The sequence below is a fragment of the Malurus melanocephalus genome, unplaced genomic scaffold, assembly GCF_030028575.1.
Source record: "Malurus melanocephalus ecotype Western Australia unplaced genomic scaffold, MMel_1.1 scaffold_433, whole genome shotgun sequence".
In the NCBI taxonomy this organism is placed as follows: domain Eukaryota; kingdom Metazoa; phylum Chordata; class Aves; order Passeriformes; family Maluridae; genus Malurus; species Malurus melanocephalus.
In genome coordinates this window covers 251,492-272,554 of record NW_026623665.1, presented here as the reverse complement: position 1 = coordinate 272,554, position 21,063 = coordinate 251,492, and the positions used below count along the sequence as shown (strand labels likewise).

Sequence of the window (21,063 nt, the reverse complement as noted above, 5' to 3'; positions counted from 1 at the left end):
AAAAAAACAAACCAGCAAGACTCAGGGCAGGTTGGAAAGGATGAAATTGGAATATGAGAAGCCGTGAGGGGAGGTTTTGGGGGGCAAAGGGGGCCCCTGAGGAGAACTTTCTAGTGGCTCTTCCCGCCGAAAATTGGGCGGGAAGCATTTCCCCTCACGAAGAGACCCCGCCGCCATCTGAGGGGCTGCTGAGGGGAGCGCAGCTGGTGAGGGGCTCYGGGATAACCCGTGCTCACCAACACCTCAAAAAAACTCAAAAAAACTCAAAAACCCCCAAAAATTTGCTGCCTTCACCTCCTGCTGTGTTTTATGGCCAACACCTGTGTGGCAATCGGGGCTAACAAAGGGCAGCTGGACAGGAGCCCACACTGAGGCGCTGCCGGAGGACACACATCTCAGCCTGAAGCCTGCTGAGAAAAGGTAAGGAAAACTGTATTTTTATGCTTTTTTTTTTTTTTTTTTTTCTTTCCACGGGGCAGATTGGCAGCATGCAGCTGGGGGTTTTAGTGGGGAAACATGCTAAAGTTTGTTGGAAAGCAGGAGAGTTGTGTCTTTGGCTTTCAAAAGGAGGGAGGGCTATGATCTGTGGGGATGGGAGGGTGCCCACACCATGGTGGTCTCAGCGTGGCAGGACTTGCCTTCATGCCTTGGTTGCTGTCTACAACCTGGACAGGACAGGTACCCCGAGGATATTCTGCACCAATAGCGTGGAGTTCCGCCCATGGGGTCAAACCATCATCAAAACGCCAGGAAAGGGGCAATGGTGTGGGTATGGCTTCTTGTGTGCTGCCCTAGAATAGTTATGAGATAATAATGCAGCACAGGGTTTGGGGCTGACTTTTTGAAGTGAGTGGTAAAGTCCCCTTTGGCTTGTAAATGTTGGAACTGGGGCTAAGAGAGTGGGAGGTGAGGGCACAAGGGAGGAAAGAACRTGACTGTCACCTCTCAAAGAGCTGGCTGGTGGTAACTTCATTGTACACGGATTGTTGTTAATTTTGTATGTGTATTATTTGGAAGAAATTGTTGGGCAACATTGTGCTTTTAAATTCCATGGGAAGTGACCCTGGTGGCTTGTCGTGCCTCACCAGAACCTGGGCTGCCCCTCAGCTTCCCTGGTACACACAGTACATAGTTCCTGGGTGCACAGTGTCCTCTGACTGTCTTTTGAGGCTGTGACAATCAGTGCCACACGCAGGCTCATGTAGCCACAGTCATTTGGATGGCCTATTTCTGTCGAGTGAAGTTAATGTGAACTGCTCAGGGAGAGGTTATTTTCTGAGAAGACAAAGCTGCTGGTCTGTCTTAGGCATCACTGTTCTTCCAAGGCATGCATGAGATTTTAATTCCTGTCCAATCAACTGTGTCCAAACTAATATTTTTTAYRATGTTATTTGTTCTYRTCTTCCAAGGTGTGARGTGAAAACCCACATCACTTAATCTRTGTTGATAAAATAATTKATCATATTATTAGAAGAGACTCTTAAGATCAGCTGTTAACCTCACACCCCTAAATCCACAGYTGTGCCCCATCTCCACCTCTTTTAAATACCTGCAGGCATGGTGACTGTACCACTTCCCTGGACAGTCTTCCACTGAAGAAATTTCTCCTCACACCCAACTGAGTGTCCATGTTATAAGACACAGCCTCACAGCTGTTTTGCAGGGGGTTTTGTGATGCCATTTTCCCTCGCCATGATGCTGTATAGAGATAAAATGGTGACTGCACAGTGTGTAGGATTTAAGTCCAGAAAGATAACCTGCACCCTTAGGCCATGTTGTGGTGCTTTGTGCTYCTCCCCAGGGGAGCTGGGTGGGCTCAGTGTTCTCCCAGAGATCTAATCATGAGTTCCCTGTGTGGTTCAGGAGAGCACATTTGGCAGGGACAAACATCACTTGCCCATTCACTGTGACCCTCTCCTCTGCAGCAGGCCATGGAGTTCTGCCTTTCCTAATGGTTCTAGCAGAAGACAAAGCCTTGTCACCACTCCAGGAGCCAGCCAGGGCACTCTGCATTTACTGGTGTCACTTGGAGGAACGGGATTATTTATAGCTCTTAGACATGGGAGAAAAGACTCAAGCAGCAGGAAATGCTGGCAAAGGATGCTTCCTTCCTACCCTTTCTCCTGTTTTATGGTCTCCTGAGTGGTAGCTGCCAGCGCTAAAAAGCAGGATAAAGCTAATTAATTCTTGTGGAAAGTCCAGGAGGGGGGTAGCCCACAGGAAGGCGTTGTTTGTACCCTGAGCACCACGGTCAGGAGCACTTGTGGCTAACCTRCCTGGCAATCAGGACTGCCAGCTTAAGGGAAAAAAATGGGATTAGCTTTATTCTTGTCAGTTCTGAGACACACAGACCTCACCTGACCAGGGCAGCCTGAGACACTGGAGAGCTGTAAACTCTCCTGTGCCTCTGCTGCATCAGGGCCTTGTACTTTTTCAGTCCCACACTTGATAGAACTTACCTTCAGCCAGGTAATAGGGCAGAGGGGGAAAACAAGACAAAAATCATCCTGGTTTTGGTAACTCCCCACCCCAAGTACCCTGCAAAATACAAAAATCCTTACTTGGCAAGGCAAAGCACCAGCAAAACTTGTCTTATCCTTTCCCTAGCAAACCCACCCGAGCCTGTAAACACTTTTAGCCTCCTATCCCATACATGATATAGTAGATACAGGACAAGAATTAATACCGTAGACTGCAGGGTCTCCTGGGGGTGCCCAGCTCTAAGCAGCTGCTGCAGCTCAGGGCAGGACAGTGTTGCTGTCATGAAGGCAGCCTGACAGCTTCCATAAAAAGCCTGGGATGGCTGAAACACTCCACAGAATGCTATTGCCCTAYCCGAGCAGCTGGCCCAGCTGCTCAARGAGCAGCCGTGCCTGGATTAGCCARCAGGGATCACATTCCAGCACTGGAGCAGCATTTGGCTAAGAGGGCCTCACCTGCACAGAGCTGCACAGAGCACCATTGTCACACAGCCACAGAGCCAGCCTGTCCTGGCTTCCAGTTCCACACAATATGAAGGACTTGAGTACTTTCCGTCGGGTCCTCAAATGCCACAGCAGCTCCAACTCCAGCTCTGTCTGGGATCAGCATGACCAGCAGGCTGTGGGGAAAGAGCAGTAGCACACACACTCCAAGGCATTGCGTGAGCAGAGATGTTGTAAGCAGAAGAGATTGTTTAAGAAGAATTTTTTTCTTCTTTGTCTGATTAAATGCAATTAGTTGTGTTCAGTGCACTCAGGATTAAATGCCCAGGTTAACTTTGTTGGATACAGCCCTTTAGCAGTGAAGTGCTCCAGGCACTGCCGCATAGACTGCCATGGGGTTTGTCACCAATACTGACCTGTTGCTCAGTCCCTGATTTCATGGTACCTGATCCTCTGTCTCTGGCAGTGCCAATACCTTGAGTTATGAGGCAGCACAGACAGCCTGCATCCTCCTTCTCAAGACCTCTCTCCTAAGCTTTCTGTTGGGCTTCACCTTTTAGTCCACATCTTTTCCCCAGCAAGCACAGGTAGCCCCACCTGCCTCCTCTTCCCTGCTCCTCAGGTATATCAGTGGCAGCCAGCACTGCTCCCAACTGCTGAGCATGTTCCAGGAAAGCAAAAATCACAAGCCATGCCCTGTGTTCCYTGTCAGTCCCCCATCCCCAGCAGGGAGCATCATTTTGTGGTCAGAGATGGCACAGTGAACACCCAACTTGTTCCTGGCTGGGACTAATCCTACATTTTAGAAACCAGAGAGCGACCACTCAGTGTAGCCAGCAGGGTAAATGGGTAGCTCCAGGCAGTGTAYGGAGGAAAATGGCTGGATACACATTTCCTCCTTCCATCCCCATAGCACACACAGGAGCAAGCRGATTAGAGCAGGAAACAGCAGAGGAAGCAGCCATTGCAAGTTTGGGTTTATTTCACTACACAGGGGGCAGAAAACMAAACAAACCAAGCTAAAGCTGTTAGCTGAACTTAATAGATTTGACTTTGAAGTCACCCTCCACAGCCAGGTATTCAATTTTTGCCATGCCCAGTCGATTTGGGAACTTGAACTCTGCCTCGGGCAGCTTCACCGTTGCCTCGGTTTCATCGAAGGAGATGCATATCTGTAGAGTGCCACAAGAAGGAAGAAAGAATGAAGGSTGACAYATCACAGCTCCCAGGCTTTGCTCASTCCCCACTACCTCCAGTCTGTGTGCAGGACAGGCTTGGTGGCTGCTGGTGCCAAGGCCGGGCTCAGCAGCTCAGCCTCCTCCCTGCCCAGCTGAAGCATTGGAAGGGAGGAAGCTTGTGCAGCTGTGGGATGAGATGGACCCAGTCTGAGTCTCACCTCAGTGCTGTTAGTGCTCTGAGGTGCTTGGCTTCCTACAGGAGGCCAGAGTGGGCCACTCAACACATCCGAGCTGCTGGGCATTGACTTGGCCAGTGCAGCTCTAGACAGTTCCTTGGCTTTAGCTTCCAGACTTTTCCCCTGTGGCTCATTCCCTTTTCTACGCCTGCTCCTTCTGCACTGCAGAAGCACAGGGCAGCAATAAAAAGCCTTGCCCTTGGCCCTTCGTTGCCAGGGCCTTGTACACACTCCTGCAGCCTCACCTCAACCTTGTCACCATGCTCGAAGGGAAAGTCAGCCTTTCTGTCCTCCTCCCCCCACACACCATCCTCTTTGGAGTTGCACACGATGGTGTTGACRTCCCCGTGACAGTCAAAGCGAGGGTTGAAATGCAGCAGGAGGGTGTTGCTGTCCTTCCCGACATTCACAGCAAACCTGGGGAAAGAAAGCCATTGCMAAGGGGGTGCCTGTGCAGCAGCTCCAGCTGCCAGTGCTGACAAGCTGAGCACAGCAGGAGCTCTGGCCTCCCCCAGTGCCACCTCACTCACCCTTTGGCATCAGACTCGATCTTCCCTTTGACCTTGATGCATTCACCAGGCTCAATGTCCAGCTGAGTAACAACCAGTCCCTGCAGGGCCAAACCACAGCAGTTAGTCTATACCAAGGCAAGGTTTCTCATCCTGCTGGGGCCAGGGCACAGAGCAGCTCAGGTAGACCTAWACATGGTTTTTGTGCTAGAGGGAGAGTTGACTCAGGCCAGCTGCCTGTCCCAGCAGCCACTGGGGTCTCCCACTCCCCTAAGCAGCATAAGGTGACAAGGAGKTGTGGTGGGTTGGCCCTGGCTGRATGCCARGTACCCACCAAAGCCAYTCTGCCACAACTGGACARCAGAGAGAAAATAGAACAAAAGCCTCATGAGTTGAAACAAAGACAGGGWGACATCACTCACTGATTATTATCATAGCTAAAACAAAGTCGACTTGGGGAAATTAATTKGATTTATTACCAATTAAAGTCAGAGCAGGATAATGAGAAATAAAAAAAGCCTTAAAAATATCTCCCCCCCCCCTTCCTTCCCAGGCTCTGCCTCCTCCCCCTCAGTGGCACATGGAAACAGCAAGTGGGGGTTATCATCAGTTCATCACAGGATGTTTCTGCCATTGCTCAAGGACAGGAGTCTTCCCCTGCTCAGTGTGGGGTCCCTCCCACAKGAGRCAGTGCTCCACCTCCATGTGAGCTCTAGTTCTTCACTCCGACATGGGACCATTGCCATTGGGTCACAGCCTTCTTCGGGCATCCTCCTGCCCTCTCACAGGGTCCTCCTTGGGCTAAAGTGGATTTCTGAGTCCCCATTGACATCCATAGGCTGCAGAGGGACAGCTGCTTCAMCATGGCCTTCACCACAGGCTGCAGGGTGTTACCATAGAGGCTTTCCTGCATTGCTGATGGGCTCAGCCYTGGCCARAAGTCTGTCCATCCTGGAGCCTGCTGGCCTTGGCTCTGCYSGATATGGGGGAAGCTTCTGGCAGCTTCTCACAGAAGCCACCCTGGTAGCCCCCTCTGCTACCAAAACCTGGCCACACAAGCAGGAGATGATCCACCAACTGCTACAGAAATAGCGTAACTGAGCTTCACTTAACAGAGTGCCAGGTCAGGTAGGGAGACCAATTGCTAATTAGTTTGCTTGGGCACTGCCCCCCAGCCCCCTCATGCTGTCCTYGCCCTCTGCCTGCTCCCTGCTCTGCCCACACACAGGCTGCTGACATCAGGGTTCCTCGAGTCACTAAACTGCTTATCCCYACAGCGCTAACTCTGCCGTCTGGCTCTGGAATGCAGCCTCTGCGCCCGGGGGGTCTTTCGAGGAAAGGAAAGCTGTGAGGGCAGAGGTGGGTTAGAATACACTACCAGCCTGCTTTCCTCTCCTGTTGCATTAGGAGTTAACCCACTTCTGTGCCCAAAAGGCATTTTTCCAGAAGAAAAAAACACAGCTTAAGGGGGGAAAAAAGTATAGTCTTGAAGCTGTAGCGTTGCAAATGGACCCAAACCTTTAGAGTACTTGAGAATATAAACATTCCTCAGCCTCCCCACTTAGATAACATGCTAAAGAAGAGAAGAAATACGGCTGGTCAGCCCTAACCATTCCTCCCACAGCCATCCATCAGCCTCGCATTTCCTCTCAGCTAATCCTTTTCTCCTCCTACCTCAGGCACCATGCCCAAACCCCATAGGCGGCCCAGCCTTAGTCCTAGTCCTGCTTGGCACAGCAGCCCGGCTCGAAGGCGGCACTCACTTTCTCCATGCTGCAGACACCAGCCCCAGCAGAGCACCCCGAGCCCCTTCACCACACGGAGTGACGCAGCGCTCAGCTCCAGCAGCTTAATTCACTCGGGCACGACCATCACATGATCGGAGGGGAGGGCTTGAAGAAGGGGATTGATCAATCGCAGCTGTTGGGGCTGGAGCTTCCCAGCCATTTACAAGGGGCAGCGGGAGATCTCTATTGATACTGTTCTTTGCAGGCACTTTGTCTATGAGTTTAACAACTAGTGATTGTTTTCTTCTGCGTGATCCTAGAAATCCTTACTGTAAGCTCTCCTACTGCTATGCAGCGTCTATTGGCTYCGATCCCGGGAGCCAGAGTGCCGCTCTGTGCTTGGAGCGAGGTGGCTGCCCTTTGTTCAGCAATCTCTGTCTAAAATCAGGTTGGAGTCCTCGAGTTACTGCTGCAAAAGGGTTGCCTCTGTGGATACGGGTGTGTGTGTTCTCCCATCGCAGCTGAACGCCTGCAAGGATCTTGGACTGGAGCGAGACCCTGGGTGCAAATCCTCACGGGTTGTRTGGTTAAATGCAAGCCAAGGGTTTGGTACAGCCCATGTCAGCATTTGCCAAGTGCCTAAAAGGTTAATGTTGGTGGTGTGGGGCTCCAAGTAGATGTGAGAATTCAGGCCGCGGCTTTTGAAAAGTAGCACGATCTCTCTGTTCCCGCTCCAGTTGCAAAATGCTCCGGAGGGAAAAGAAAAATGCTTTGTTAGCGGAGGAAGAGGCCGGGCAGGCTGTGTGCAGCCGGCAGGACGGGAGAGAAGGCTGCTATCCCAGAGAGTGCCCAGTGCCTGCTATTCCCCTTTCCTGTGCCCCCGAAAAGCACAGAGCATGGCTGCCCCGAGGGCATTTGCAGGGCAGGGAGGTGAAGATGGAGCGGCTGCAGTGCTTTGTGGGGCTGTGTCACTGGATCGGCTTGTACCTTTGCACAGGCTTTAGCAGGGTTCTCAGGCCTGTGTGCCTCAGTTTCCCTCGTGCCTGAAGTAAGGCTAATGGCATGCAGTTTCACAATCCTGCCGGTAAACCCGCAGTGAGAGTTGCTATATAAACAGTGCGCTATTTGCTGGCTGAGGCATGACCAGCCTGCAAGATACCTGTGCACAGGTCACTTTTGGAAAGGCTGCACAGGGCATCTCACAACACATTCCCAGCGCAGGAATTTATGGCTGGGTAGTGATGGGAAACATGCTGGAACATCATTAGAGCTGTTGCAAGGACAGCATCCTGACTCTGATGCYATCCTTTACCCTAGATGTCCCCCACACCCATTTCAGAACATTCCCGTGGCATTTCAGCAAAGCTGAGCTGCTTTTAAGCTAAAAAGTCACAAGCTCAGATTGCAGCCCTGTGACTGGGGTGCATAAAAGAGGGCAAAATGCTGACTGAAAGTGCTGTAGGGAAAATCCCGTGTGTGCTGTCACCTCCAGCTAACTCCCTGGCCATAATGAAGTCAGGAATTGACTGTGGGAGCAGAGTCGGTGCAGGTAGCAAATGCCGCCGAGAACAGGCCCCCTCCACGGAGAGTTTGGAGAAATCCTGTGTAATTCCACCTTAAATTTGCCCCATTCTCCAGTGATATTAGCTGGGATCACGTGTCACAGACAGGCTTTAGGCGCCTGCTCTGTGCCTGAGTTACTGTGTAGTTGTTCTCCTGGTCACTGGCACGTGTGAGGGGTTGAGCAAATTCTGTTTGGTCATTTGGGTTTGTGTATTTGTTTTCCATTCAGCTCTGTGATGTCCCTGGAGACTTCTCTCAGTGCTGGGGCCTCTGACTCCCAAAATGCAATTTCATGTGAGCTGCTCTTCTGGCCTGAAGTCTCCTCCTCTGACCCTTCAGACATGAATTACCTTTCTAATAACACATGGAGACTGCAGTGTTTGTTTTCCTTGAGTGGTCTGCACTGGCAGCCTGGTGGTTGAGCAGCAAACCATTTGGTCTTTAGATTTTAAGCACTCCTTGCTGTAAGCACTGCAAAATCAGCAAGGTGTTTATTCTGAGGTTACAATGCTGAATTGCCCACTGTCCTGCATTTTTCAGTCATCTGCTCATCCAGAGGTGACRCACAGAGGATTTTAGCCTGTGGGGAAAATTAAGGCTGGCCTCCCAGTGCTTGGTGTTGCAGGCTTGCTTGTGGGCACAGGGTCCTGCCCAGCACCAGGTAACCAGTCCAAATTCTTCATTCACCTCTTGGTTTGCACAGGCTGAGGGCAGACAACTGGACAGTCTGATTTTCTTATAACTCTCAGAAATGTCCTGGATTTGCTTTGGAAGCAAAGGACACAGCATGCTGAGTGTTACTCCTTTCAATCTCCTGCAAGAAAAAGTACACCCTAGCCGTTGGCAAAGTCATATATCCCTGGCTAATCACTGCTGTCATTAGAAATGGTTTACCCCTGGTTTGGGAAGGTCTGAGGACACACCCTRCTGCTGGCTAACTCAAGGACCAGGATGTGACACAGAGTGCAAAGGCCTGTGGCTGATGGGTCCTGTCCCTGTGCCTGGTTTTTCTTGACATAACATCCCGAGCCACTCATGACTGCAGCTGGGAAAGAGACCCCACTTCTTGCAGAAAGTGTGAGTGACACCTTTCTCCCCTTTAGGGAAGGCATCCAGCCCCAGGGCCAGCACAGCAGTCCTGTGCATGCATCATCCTGGGAGGGCAGYACTGCTTCAGCCATTGTCCCTCGATCAGGCTGAACAAGCAGGGAGAGGAACTGCTCCAATCCAAGATTATACTGGCAAAATAATGACCAATTAAAAAAAACCCTTCACCATTTACTTGTATGAGAAAAAACTCGCAGTTTGCTTTAAGCTAGGATTTGTTTTTTCACTTTTTTTTAGGGAAGGTTTGTTCTTGCCTTAGTAAGTTCATTCTCAGTTCATCAGGCAAAGGCTGCATCTTTCTCTCACGCCGTCTTCAGGGAATATTTGTGTCAATACTGTCTGGATGGGATCCTGTTCTCAGCAATAGCCCCCGGTTACTCTTACAACCTAAATATTATTCTGTTACAGCAGAATAGATATATACATTGTATTTCTATATACATTCACAGGCTGTTTGCTCTCGGAATATCTGGATACTTTAACTTCAGCAATCCTCTGCCTCTACTATTGAAGTGTCTGGGTCTCACTGTTGCTACATCTGAGAAGTTTCTGCCTTTTTGCCTGGGTAGTCATGAGCTCCTGAAGAGTTTTGTTGCACACAGTTTCCCTGGACCTTTCTGTATGGCTGTGAAACGGTGCTCTCAGCATCATGGTATCTCCAGCCCTGTGCTGTCAGTGCGGGAAACTCTAGGGAGGGGCTGGAGACCAGAGGGGAATAGAGCCAGATTCCCAGGAAGAAGCTTTAGCCTGCTTTAGAAAGACACAGTGGCTCAGGAGCCACAGTCCAGTGTGGCAGGAGGGTGAAAGGCCCTCCCAGAGCCTGTCAGGACTCAGGCTCCCAAAGCACTGCCTCAGAGGGAAGTTTGTGCCAGGAAGGTCCAGTCTGCACTGGCTGCCAGCTGGGGTTGCATGGCCACATGTCACTACAGTGTTTTAATCCCCGAGGGCTTCCTGATTTCAGCTTTCCCTACATTAAAAGGGAAGCACCTCTATTCCAGGTTAATTATAAATTTAGTTAATTATAAAGAACTTCTTGCACTATCTCAAAGTGATGAAAGGAGTTTGCTGATCCTGTCACTGGAATTTAAAGTATGTCTCCTCATTTTATTTCACTCATTAACACTGACCCAAGCTGATAGTCCATGTGTTTCTCTCATCTCTCAGTGGATTAGATTTAACTAGAGCAAATTGTTAACTACTCAGGAGAACTGTGCCTTTGTTTTGTTGGACTCACTTGACTTTGGCACCTCCCTCTAACCTTTTAAATTTGCAGGTAGCCAACACCTCATCTCAGCGTTTACTGCCTCATTTCAAAGGAGTTGTTTGCATTTGTTCCTCACTGATGTCSCTGCTACTCTGAAATTAAGGATCCAGGTTTATCTTAGCCTCTTCTTTGCAGGTCACCAGAGTTCTTAGTCAAGCAGCTATTGCAGTGTGAACTCCCAGCARAGCCCACGGGTTACTGACCCTTCAAGTTTCCTCGAGGTCTGTCAACTCTGGCAGCTTTAAGTACTCATTTTTCTTAGCAGCACAGTTGTTTACTTTGCTTCTATGACCGCACTGCAAACTTCTGCACCAGGGAACAGACCCTGGAACACTTTTCACTGGGATATCACAGCAGGATAGCAGCACTTCCCAAGCCTTATATAATTCTATGATCTAGCCCTAGACAATCTGGGYTTGATTTGCATTTCATGATCAGCTGCAAGGAGACTTGTGAGGGGGCTGAAGATGGGTCGCTATGGATTTTCCTATCCCTAACMCACTGAATAAAACATGTACAGGCCTTGAAGGTGTCCACATGGTGGACAGGAGGTGAGGAAAGGCAGAAGGGAGTGCACATGTATTGTCCTACACAGGGTAACTCCAGCAGTAGAACTTGTTAGTTGAGTCTGGACCCCGTGAAAGTGAAAACAAGGTGTCAGTGAAAAACTGGAGCAAGCCTTCTGTGCAGCTTTCATCTTGAACTAAAGTGGCTGCACCAGACTGGAGTTCTAGTCTTTGTTTTGTTTCCTCTTTATAACAGCTTTATAATAGCTTTTATCACACTGTGCCATCCATAAAGTTAAAGCTCCTGGGGTTGTGCCAAGTAACATGGGATGCTCTYCTTAAAGAGTTGCCCCATTCCAACAGGACTAGGTCTGTGTTGTCACAGTAGACACATCTAGGACACTGTAGATACATCTGTTGGTGCTTTTATATTAACTCCTTAGAACTCTAAAGCTTGCTTTTCCTTATGTCACTCTAATTCTGCCAAACCTGTGAGGCAGAGGTTTCCCTGGTACTGAAGGACTGTGAAGCAGTTTCTTGTTTTGGAGCTGTGCTCTAACCAGTGGAGAAAGACCCCTGACAGTGACTCTGGACAGGGTGGGAGGTGGGAGCAGTGTCCACAAAAGCATTTCAGCAACCTTAGGCTGGACCGATTTAGAAGAGCTCTCTTGTAGCTTGACATCCAGCATGCMAGGGTGGCTTAGAAACTCAAGCCATCTGGAGTTCCTTCCCGCAAAACATGTGTGTGCCAGAATTGGTCTCCTTTGAGCCACCCACAGTGAGAAGGGATTGTATTTAAGCTGTTTCAATTCAAGTTTCTTGAATTCAATTTTAGGCAAGAGAAAATTGTCGGCAAGTATTTGGAAAATGCCTTGGAAAGAACGTGCTGATTAAAAATGTAACAATCTTTGAAGGAACATTAACACAGTCCATTCTGAGCCACCAGACACTGAAGAGATGTTAAAATGGTGATATGTGGGGTGCAGTTCCTTCCCTTTCCTGCTGCSTTCTACCCCAGTGATTTGTTAGCCAGATTTAGGGTTTATCCAAAACGAGTCATGAGTCATGAGGACTCCTTCAGTTCACACAACAGCTCTGAACTTCTCTGGCTGTTGACGTGCAATAAGCAAAGATACACTCAGGTTTAAGACTGAAGTCCTTTTATACAGAAGCTGTAAAAAAGTATCAAGTGCAGGCAGGTCATCTGATTATCTCCCGTTGTTCATGACAGATTATTTCCCAGGGTGACATCTCATCTCATAGGTAAAGAGCAAAGACACATTTAGAAATATTCACATGCAAACACATASTTAGAAATACATTTAAAAGTGGCAAATCAGTGAGTTCTGCTGGAAAGCAAAMGCATCATTCCCAAGCACTGTGGGCAGATCAGAAACCCTGCTCCTAAACCTCCTGAAGGCTGTGGTGATCCTGGCTGCATTCATGAAAGGATTCTGGCCGCAGCGTGGTGAAACAAGAGAGTGGTTCAGAGCCTTGAGCACTGCAGGATGCAAGGAAAAGGGAGGGCAGACAGGATTTGTCACCCTRACAAGAAGGATTGGGAGAGTGTGAGTGATGCAAAGGCCTCAGGCCCAGGGTTGCAGCATACTCTGAGGTCCCATGGGAGGGCACAAACCCAGCTGGCTGCCCTAATGCAGCCACCACTGTGGCAGCAGGCAGAGATGGCAGACTCCACCAAGACTCTGCCCTCCCTGCAGCAGGGCGTGCTCAGCCCCAGAGAGRGAACAGCCTGGCACCCTGGCTGTACAGAATCCCACAGTGCCTGCAGAGATCGCAGCCCAAGGACAGCACAGCCCAAGGAGCACAGCATGCCTGCCATAGTCTGCGAGATCCCAAAATCCAGGGAAGCATCACTGCATCCACCCTGCCCATTGACCCCGGGCAGGAAAAGGACTTTCTGGATGCCATGCCTGATTGCATGGACAGACAGATCATGGCTGACTGCTGCTCGTCTCCATCCAGCAGCTAAAAAGTCACCCAACATTWAATCAATGGGCAACCACTGTGGTTGGGGAACAGTATGAGGAACAGCCACCTTGGGCTTCTTCTGAGGCAGCATGAGAAATCATGGAGAGGGCAGAGAGTTGCAAGAATCTTTGTATAAATCATCTACTCAGTATTTATAAAGCAAAGAGACAAAAAAATCCAAATCATATGCAAATAAATCCTGAACTCAATCATCTGCATTCCCCTTGAGCATGCCACTCAGCATATGACTAAACCAGTTCTAGTGTTTATGCAAAGAAAAATGTGTAACTTCCCTTGACTATGCCAATCTGTGAGTCTTAACCTGCAGGCAAGACTTGAAGGCTTAGTGACCTCCTGGAGATGGTGTTTATTAAAGCCATTTGCCTGGAAGCCTCCCTGCCTAGGCAAGAGCATTTARTTCCTCCTTTTTCCTTCTCAAACACTCACGCCACATCTAGTCAATGAGATGTACAACTTTTTCTGGTGCCATGCAATGGCTCATCTTTTTGTGGAAACAGATGTGTTTTGATATATACATACTGTATGTTGAGAAACAGYGTTGCTCATGCCCCCTCTCCAAAAATGAGTCTTATATGAAAGGATTTCTGGTGGGTTATGTCAGCTTCTTGTGCTTGCTGTGAGCTCACATCTCATCCTGCTGTGGTACATTCCTTGCCTTTGCTTATGGACTGTAGTGACCAGGACTTGAATGGGGAGAACCCATACAAGTTAACCCATACAAGCCTTGTGGCTTATAAACCTCCACCAAAAATATGTTATAGAAAGAGTTGGGCTTTACATCCTCTGTCACTGATGATATGACTCAAGCAGAGCTGGAAACTCAGGATAAGTATTTTAATACAAGGAAGGAAAAGAGCAAGATAATTTCCTAATGCATTGGACTGTTTTATACACATTTCCTTATGCAAACGTTAATCCCCTTTCAGTGTTTGCATTTTACTCTTCAGTAATATTCAGCACGTGTCCAGCAGAGGTCTTCCAGCCTTCAGGGTGACTTGATGCCACTTGGCACAAGCACAGACGCTGGTAAGGGACCCAGCCTCGCTCAGACACAGGAGGCAGTGCAACTTCGGGGGTCAAACCAGGGTTACAGCAGAGCCCCACTTTGATTACCCAGCCTGTGTACAGGGGCTGAACCAGGGGCATTGGCATGGCCAGGCAGGGATATGAAGCAATCCACAGTGACAGGCAGGCTTTCCCTTGGCTACAGTCACAGGGACACCAAGGTTTCAGGAGTGAAAGCCTGCCATGGTGCAGGGCAGGGACTGCTGCTGTCCCCAGGCTTGGCACAGCCTGCACCAAAGCTCTGCAGCCTGCAGGTGAGCAGCTTTCCCTTGGGCCAGCTGTCTTCCCTGGTGGCTAGCAAGCTTGCAAACAGCCTGGCTCTGAGGACAAACCCTGCCCTCATCTTTATCAACTCCCGGTCCTTATCTGCTCCCTGTTTTGTTCTAGGGTCACTTTAGATACCATCACCAGGCAGTGTGAGAACCACTGGGCAGATAAGGAGGGTGCAGTGTTTGTGGATGGAGGGAGCACAGCTCTGCGTCCTGTAGCAACAACACTCCCCATTACGGCCTGGGAGGTGCTTTCTGTCCTCTGAAAGTGAGACTTGAGACCTTCCCATTTCTCTGCTATTTACCAGTGGCATGCAACTCCCAGGTGGACTTTGGACAACCTGCAATAACACCTGCCCTGTGCTTGGCTGTGCAAAGCTATTTGTTCCCTGTGGAATTGCTACGGGACTCCAAGTCTGAGACACACACCAATTCAAATTCTTCTAATTCCCACTTCCACCAAAATATTCTGGAGTTCATTAAAGTCTATAAAGCACCTCTTCTTGTATCAAATTCATCAGAACATTCCTTTGCTCTAGAGTTGTGACTCAGGAAGGCCAAAAGAAAATATTTAAACCAAGAACTCACTTTACAGAGGCCCSGCAGCAAGGGGAAAACTGCTGTGACACATGTTGAAGGATTTTGGTCCTTGCTTGCCATGGCAGYATTAGAAATGCAAACTGAGGCCAGTCCACACAGACTGACATGTTTGTTAGGAGGACCTTGCCAACAGCTTTGATGGGTGTTTCCTTCACAACAGAAACTAGGACTTCTKAAACAATTAATTTTAAATAGCTTGTGGCTTTCAAACACATAGAGCATGGCTGCCTATGAAACATTGTCACAMAGCAATAAAAGCACCCAAAATCTTTATCAGACCCATCTGCCATGAGCAGTTTCATGCTTTCCTCTTTTATCAGCAGAGCTAAAAAAAAACCTTAAGACCCATGTAAAGTTACATTTCACAAATAGATTTTGGGTTGYTTATATTTTATGGCAGGCTGTACAGTAAGGAAATCCTGATAGGTATGAGGAGTTTAAGTGCCTTTGCTGAAATCCAATCCAGATTTAAAGTACCATCAGCCTTAGGCTTATTTAAACTATCCAAAACCATGTTTGCTCTACCAGGTCAAATTAACATCTCTAAGGAAAAAAACAACCTACACAAGATCACCCATCTGTGTCTTTACAGACAAGCTATTGCACTATGTGCTCAGTTAGGTATTTAACACAGTAGTGCCTCTGTACCAGCTTTTCTTGGTATCTTAAAATAAATTTYTTTTAATTAATGGTAGAACACATTTTCTTTGGTTAAATAGACTCATATTAGGGATGAGGGATATTAATTTAACTAAAGAATTCTACTTTTAGTGCTTCCCAGTGTGACTGGGTTTCCAAAGACAATATTTGTTTTTTCCCTGAAAGGCTAACAATTCTCATTTACTGGGGAAATTTTGGCTGTACTGTTAATTGGGGGGTTTTCTTGTTCTAAACCCCACTCTGTTAACCTGCCATCTGGTTCTACTTGTGTAAATGTAGTCACAAGAAATTCTGGCTTTAACAGGATTTAGTTGCAATTGGGTTGCCTCATTACTTGCCAAAAGTGTGCAAAACTTTCTTCTCACTGTGGGGTTGTATAAAAACTATTTAATTCAAGTGGCATTTGTCATGGCAGAAAAAAGGTGCATTTTATGTGATGAACTCTTCAGTGTGGTTTTTTTTGTTTTTTTTCTTTTTTTTTTTTAATTCTACAAGTTCCCTTTATCTCTGCTTCATAAAGTGCTGTGATATAAAGAGTGCCCCAGCCATTAGCTTGGGTTTGCAATGTTCTGTGCTCTTCCTCACCTTCTTTGCCCAGGAATACCTTTTCAATTGCACAAAAGCCTCTTGGGTTGTTTGAGCTGGGCACCCATCATTGCTCCAGCCTTCCGTCCTTGTCCAGAGGCGTGAATTCAGATGAACATCCTGTGTAGTACCTGCTTTTAGCCATCAGATGAGTGGGTGTGAGTGAAGGTGTGTGCCCCAGGAGCAGGGAGGGGGTGGTGAGGTGTTACCTTTGCCAGAGCTGTGGAAGGCTCTGAGCTCTCAGGCTTGACAGTCTGTGCTGGGCAAAGGCCAAAGCATGGAGCACACACCTCTGTGCAGGACATGGGCTCTGGAGTACAAAGCAGCTGGTCAGAGATAAGCATGACAGAGCAGAGGGGTGGGTTTTATCAGCAGCAGCCGCCAGTGTGGGAGGTGTGTTTTAAACGCAATGAGAGGAGAGGGCAGAGTCCTGCTGTGCATTAATCCATGGCATGTCCTGCGTTTCAGGGCGGTGCAAAGTCAGATGCCTGGATTGGGTGTGAGGCAAGGAGCCACGTCCAGTTGCAATGAGGAAACAGCAACGTGTGCAGTGTGGAAGGGGCCAGGCAGGCTGACAAGTAAGTGGTGAGGAGATCAGGGGAACTTAGAGATGTTCAGGCTGCATGTGTGTGTATCCAGTGGTGGATTACTCCTGGATGATTGGATCTATGATGCACCAGGGCAGCAGTGTGATTCCACCAGGMATGGCTGAGGGAACATCTGGTCCTGCTCCTACAGTGGGCTGGAGATGGGTTTCACCCTGTCCACTGCTTATTCCACCAGCAGAAAACTTGGCAGGATGAGGCTTTCTGGGAGTTACAAGAGTGGTTATTCCCAAGTAGTGACTGTCTGCTTTTAGACAGTGCAGTATTAGCAATATAAGCGTTTCTAATACCACTTAGATGATAAACCAGAGTGAATGCACACTAAATCCTGTATGGAAAGTTTTCAGCTTCCTAACAGTTGCTCTGTAATTTAAAAATTGGAAAAGGAGCTTATCTGTGTCATCTCAATAGGCAAGCAAACAGTGATCACAAAATTAGGTCACAACTTATTTAGTTCAGCAGTCTGACAACACTGCTTGGGAGAGAAAAGGGCCCTGAAAAAGATGACGGGTGAGGTCTGAAACAGTGTGCAGGGGAAAAAAAAAGTGCCACTTAGGTTTGCGTCACGGAGAAAGGTCAGGGAAAGGCTGTAAGATGAGAATGCCAAGGTAGCACTGTCTTAGCATGGAAGACACAAAGGGGAAAACCCTGTTCTTTGGAAGCTGTCTTTGGAGAAAAAATATGCTCCCCCCAGACAGCTTTAGTCAGGTCACAAACTTCTTTCATTTGGGGTTCCTTCTGTGAAGCTTCCTGTACAGGAAGGATCTGGTGGCACCCCTGATATCCTGCATCAACAAGTTGCTTTTAAGRGATTGTAACCAAGGCTTGTGGAAGACTTTAGGGATCCCTTTCCCAAGGGAGGCTCGTGCGTGATGTGAATTATGGCAATGGCTCTAAATGTGGTGGAAAGGCTTCATTGTTTTACCAGGCAGCAGCCACTTTGTGTGTTGGTGCTGACCTAGACTATAAATTGCAGGTGGATTGAAAAGGAAGGGAGATACACAGGTTTCCTCCTGCTGTGGGTGAGTTCCTGGAGGGCCCTCCATGTTCTCATGCCAGTGGCTCAGAGGCCACTTCACTGTTGAATTTCTTATGAGTTCATTTGTGTTGTTGTCTCAGAGAGGAATGATCATTGACAGGACACTGTCTTGGTTTACTGGACTCATTCCTCTGTAAAAGGAGAAAACCAGGCTGGGAAAAGGCCACAACCTTTTGTAGTTGGATAGTCAGGCAGAGTAACTTCCCTTCTGCAGGGAAGAGTTCTTCCCTCGAGTAAACCCCAAGCAAAGCAGAGACCTCAATTAGAGYTTGAGCAAGGACTCAAGGCATTCCCTGGCATGCGTGTTATGCAAGGGTCAGGTTCTGCTGCCCTTGTTCCCGTTCCTCCCCGAAACTGCAGGATGCCATGTGCCATTCACACCATGCCTCAAATGCATGAGCAGTCCCACCAGTCCCACCTACTGCTCTGCTCTGCCCCAAAGCCTCCCACTGAGGCTGAGCCAGCAGTCCCAGTTTCACTGCTCCTACACCTGGGGTCACCMAGCAGCAGGAGCATCARCCTGGCAGCGATGGAKCCCTGGCTCATGTACATTAGCTCTYTTCCTGCCTCCWTAGAGGAGAGACAGATTAGGTRCAARATTGACTTGTTGCAATTTTTAAAAGTTTAGAAGCTCATTCATGCTAAATCAGWGAGCAAGGTACATTAGAGGACCCACATAATCCAGTGAGATTCCTAAGCACAGCTCATTTTTATAAAATCTGAGCCATTACTCCACTGGATATCTCTTGACTGCACTTGTCCCCCCAAATCTGTTTCCATCAAATAAGCAATTTAGGGCTGGGGTCTCTGGGAAAATGCAGCTCTGGTTAGGAAACTGCCTTCCCTCTGGAAGGCTGAGACCTGTACTACAGCACAACTCCTTTTCTGCCAACACAGAATTCCTGCCACAATGCTTTCTGTCCCAAGGCTTGGGAACAGGGCTCTAGCCACAACACAGGTACCACTTCCTAATCCTGTGGTGTGAGGAGAGCAACTGGAGATGCAGGAATGAGGGAGCAGCAGGGATGCTGCTGGGCAGCCCTGGGCAGCTGTGGTGGATAGCAGGGCTGTGGTGCTGCCCTGCATTCTTTTTGGTATGGGCTGGTGGGTAAKGTGGCCTGGGAAACATCTTCCCTACTGCCACCCTCTGCCACAGTCAGTTGCTCTCTGAGGACTCTTGCTGGAAGGCTRGATCTTGATCAGCTGCATTTTTAGAAGAGGGACTCATCCTTAATCTGCTGGGATTAAAAAGGGATGTAGTTGTACTACTCCCCAGAATTTAGGTGGTGTAAACAAGTGTTTTGCAAACCCCAGGACCAACAATATCACTGTCAGCAAAAACAAGTGCTCCTCGCTGACTGGGGCTAGACTTGAGCCTCACACCAAAGGCATGGTCCCACTAATGCTGGTCATCATGGCTGCACCCAGTAGCTGGTACTGGCCCTGTGGGCTGCAGAGGGCTTGCCTCCTGAGGSTTCTGCCTGCTTCCAGCAGAGTTTCTGCATCCTTTCACTGGTAGAAAAGCAAGAAATGGGAGGGCGGGCAGAGAGGCTCAGACAACAGTTCATTGGAATAATTTARAAGTACATTCAATAGGTTCAGTCTGTTTCACAGCTTTTGTTCTGCATGTACAGCTTCCTCTAGCAGGGTGGCCACCAAGGTCCCATCTCCATWGGCAGGGGATGCCAGGGAGCTGTCTCAGTCACTGTCACTGCCAGATTGGTGGGACACTGCCCCACGGCCGAGCGGCACCCTGAGGCAGGCAGGCAGTGCTGCCCTGCCCGTGGACGGCGAGACCTTGCTGACAGAGGACACACTTCGGGCCAGGGGCTGCGTGGGGAACATGATTGTACCACGGGGCGCCTCCAGGAGCTGCCAGATCTCCCCCGAGGTGGAGCTGCCCAGGTATTCCCAAGGCCGGCGCCCGCTGCCGTCCCGCACCTGCACCTGGCACCCCAGCTGCAGCACCAGCACCTTGATGACAAGCTGGTGGCCGTGTATGGCAGCCAGGTGCAGCGGCGTGTACCCGCAGCCCGAGCGGACGTCCACGTCCAGGGCCAGCCCAAGCTGCTGTGCCGCCGCTGCCAGCTCCTGCAGGCCCGGCCCGTCGCCGTGCTTGGCCAGCCAGTGAAGGACTGTGAAGCCTGAGATGAAGTCCTTCTGCAGGGCCAGYTCAGGCTCTTCCAGAAAGAGCCCCCGCACCTGAGCCCAGCAGCCCGCTGACATTGCCACCAGCCAGGCGTGCTCCCGCTGTCCCAGCGGCACCAACGGCCCCCGGCTTGCAGCATTCCTAGGGGAGCTCTTGGAGAGCACGGAGCGGGGCTGCCGCCTACAGTCATCGTGCACTGATAGGGGGGTGCCCTGCCCCTCCGACAAAGCAAGCTGGCGCCTGATGCTCTGGAAAACAGGCATTGGTGCTGGGGGCTGGCTCTCTGGGGTTTGGGGCACTGCGGGGCCCTGTGCTGGTACCAAGGACTGATATGGGGGGGGSCTGGCAAGGGGTGGCCGCAGGGAGCGGGGTGGGGGTGGCAGAGTGGGGGACTGTGGCAGGGATTGGCATGGCGATGGCCTGGTGGGGGGCAGCATCCCAGCAGCTGATGGCAGTGTCAGGCTTTGGCACGCGTACAGCCGCGGGGCTTGAGGCTGGTTAGGTCCCTTGGGGGTCAGCCCCCTGGATCCTCTCGGCAAGTCTGGGGATGGCCTGGTGGGGAGCTGCTGCAGGGATCTGTACTGCGATGGGGGCAGCCTGGTGGCGGGGAGCTCCTCTGGGCCCGATGAAAGCAGTGGGGATGAGGAGGAGCTGGCAGGGAGTGTCTGCAGGGACCGGGACGGGGGCAGCACCTCCGGGGCGGACAGCAACGGCAAGGATCGGGATGGGGGCAGGTCGGTGTGGGGTAACAACGGCAAGGACCGCGATGGGGCCAGGTCGGGGGGGGACAGCGCCCTGGGGCCTGATGACAGCAGTGGGGACTGGATGGGTCCGGCGGTGGGTCCCTCCTCCCGGATTGTCGAGGGCAGTGGGGCCTTCAGCAAGGGCATCCCGGTCAGGGACTGCGGCGGAGACCGAGGCTGAGGCGACCTGTAGGGAGGCGGCATCCCCCGGCCCCATGGCAGCGGTGGCGTCCGGGACGGGGACGGGGGTCTGGCAGAGGGCAGCCCGGCGGCAGGCAGCGGCGGCGATGGGGACCGGGGCGGCCCAGCGGGGGACAGCGCCCC

At 50.1% G+C, this 21,063-nt stretch overlaps 2 protein-coding genes and 1 long non-coding RNA gene across 4 annotated transcripts in view; all 3 read right to left on the bottom strand.

The window, feature by feature from the left end:
* LOC130581749 (uncharacterized) overlaps positions 1 to 2,686 on the bottom strand; it is a 6,133-nt gene extending 3,447 nt beyond the window's left edge. The window contains exon 1 of the long non-coding RNA XR_008966263.1: positions 1,550 to 2,686. This is a non-coding gene — a long non-coding RNA (uncharacterized LOC130581749). The remainder of the gene's footprint in view (positions 1 to 1,549) is intronic.
* Positions 2,687 to 3,884: 1,198 nt separating this feature from the next.
* On the bottom strand, positions 3,885 to 6,710 carry LOC130581746 (16 kDa beta-galactoside-binding lectin). 2 transcript variants are annotated; one of them, XM_057380020.1, is made up of 4 exons: positions 6,611 to 6,710; positions 4,869 to 4,948; positions 4,584 to 4,755; positions 3,885 to 4,096 (listed from the first exon to the last, which is right to left on the bottom strand). In XM_057380020.1, exons 1-4 carry the CDS (start codon positions 6,617 to 6,619, stop codon positions 3,953 to 3,955), a joined length of 405 nt encoding a protein of 134 aa, XP_057236003.1. In that variant the 5' UTR covers positions 6,620 to 6,710; the 3' UTR covers positions 3,885 to 3,952. The 2 variants fall into 2 exon arrangements, with proteins under 2 accessions (XP_057236003.1, XP_057236002.1); XM_057380019.1 differs by lacking the exon at positions 6,611 to 6,710 and adding an exon at positions 6,522 to 6,577.
* Positions 6,711 to 18,447: 11,737 nt separating this feature from the next.
* Positions 18,448 to 21,063, bottom strand: part of SOWAHB (sosondowah ankyrin repeat domain family member B) — a 3,611-nt gene continuing 995 nt past the window's right edge. The window contains exon 2 of the mRNA XM_057380054.1: positions 18,448 to 21,061. Within this exon, the coding sequence (XP_057236037.1) occupies positions 19,546 to 21,061 (1,516 nt within the window). The 3' untranslated portion in view covers positions 18,448 to 19,545. The remainder of the gene's footprint in view (positions 21,062 to 21,063) is intronic.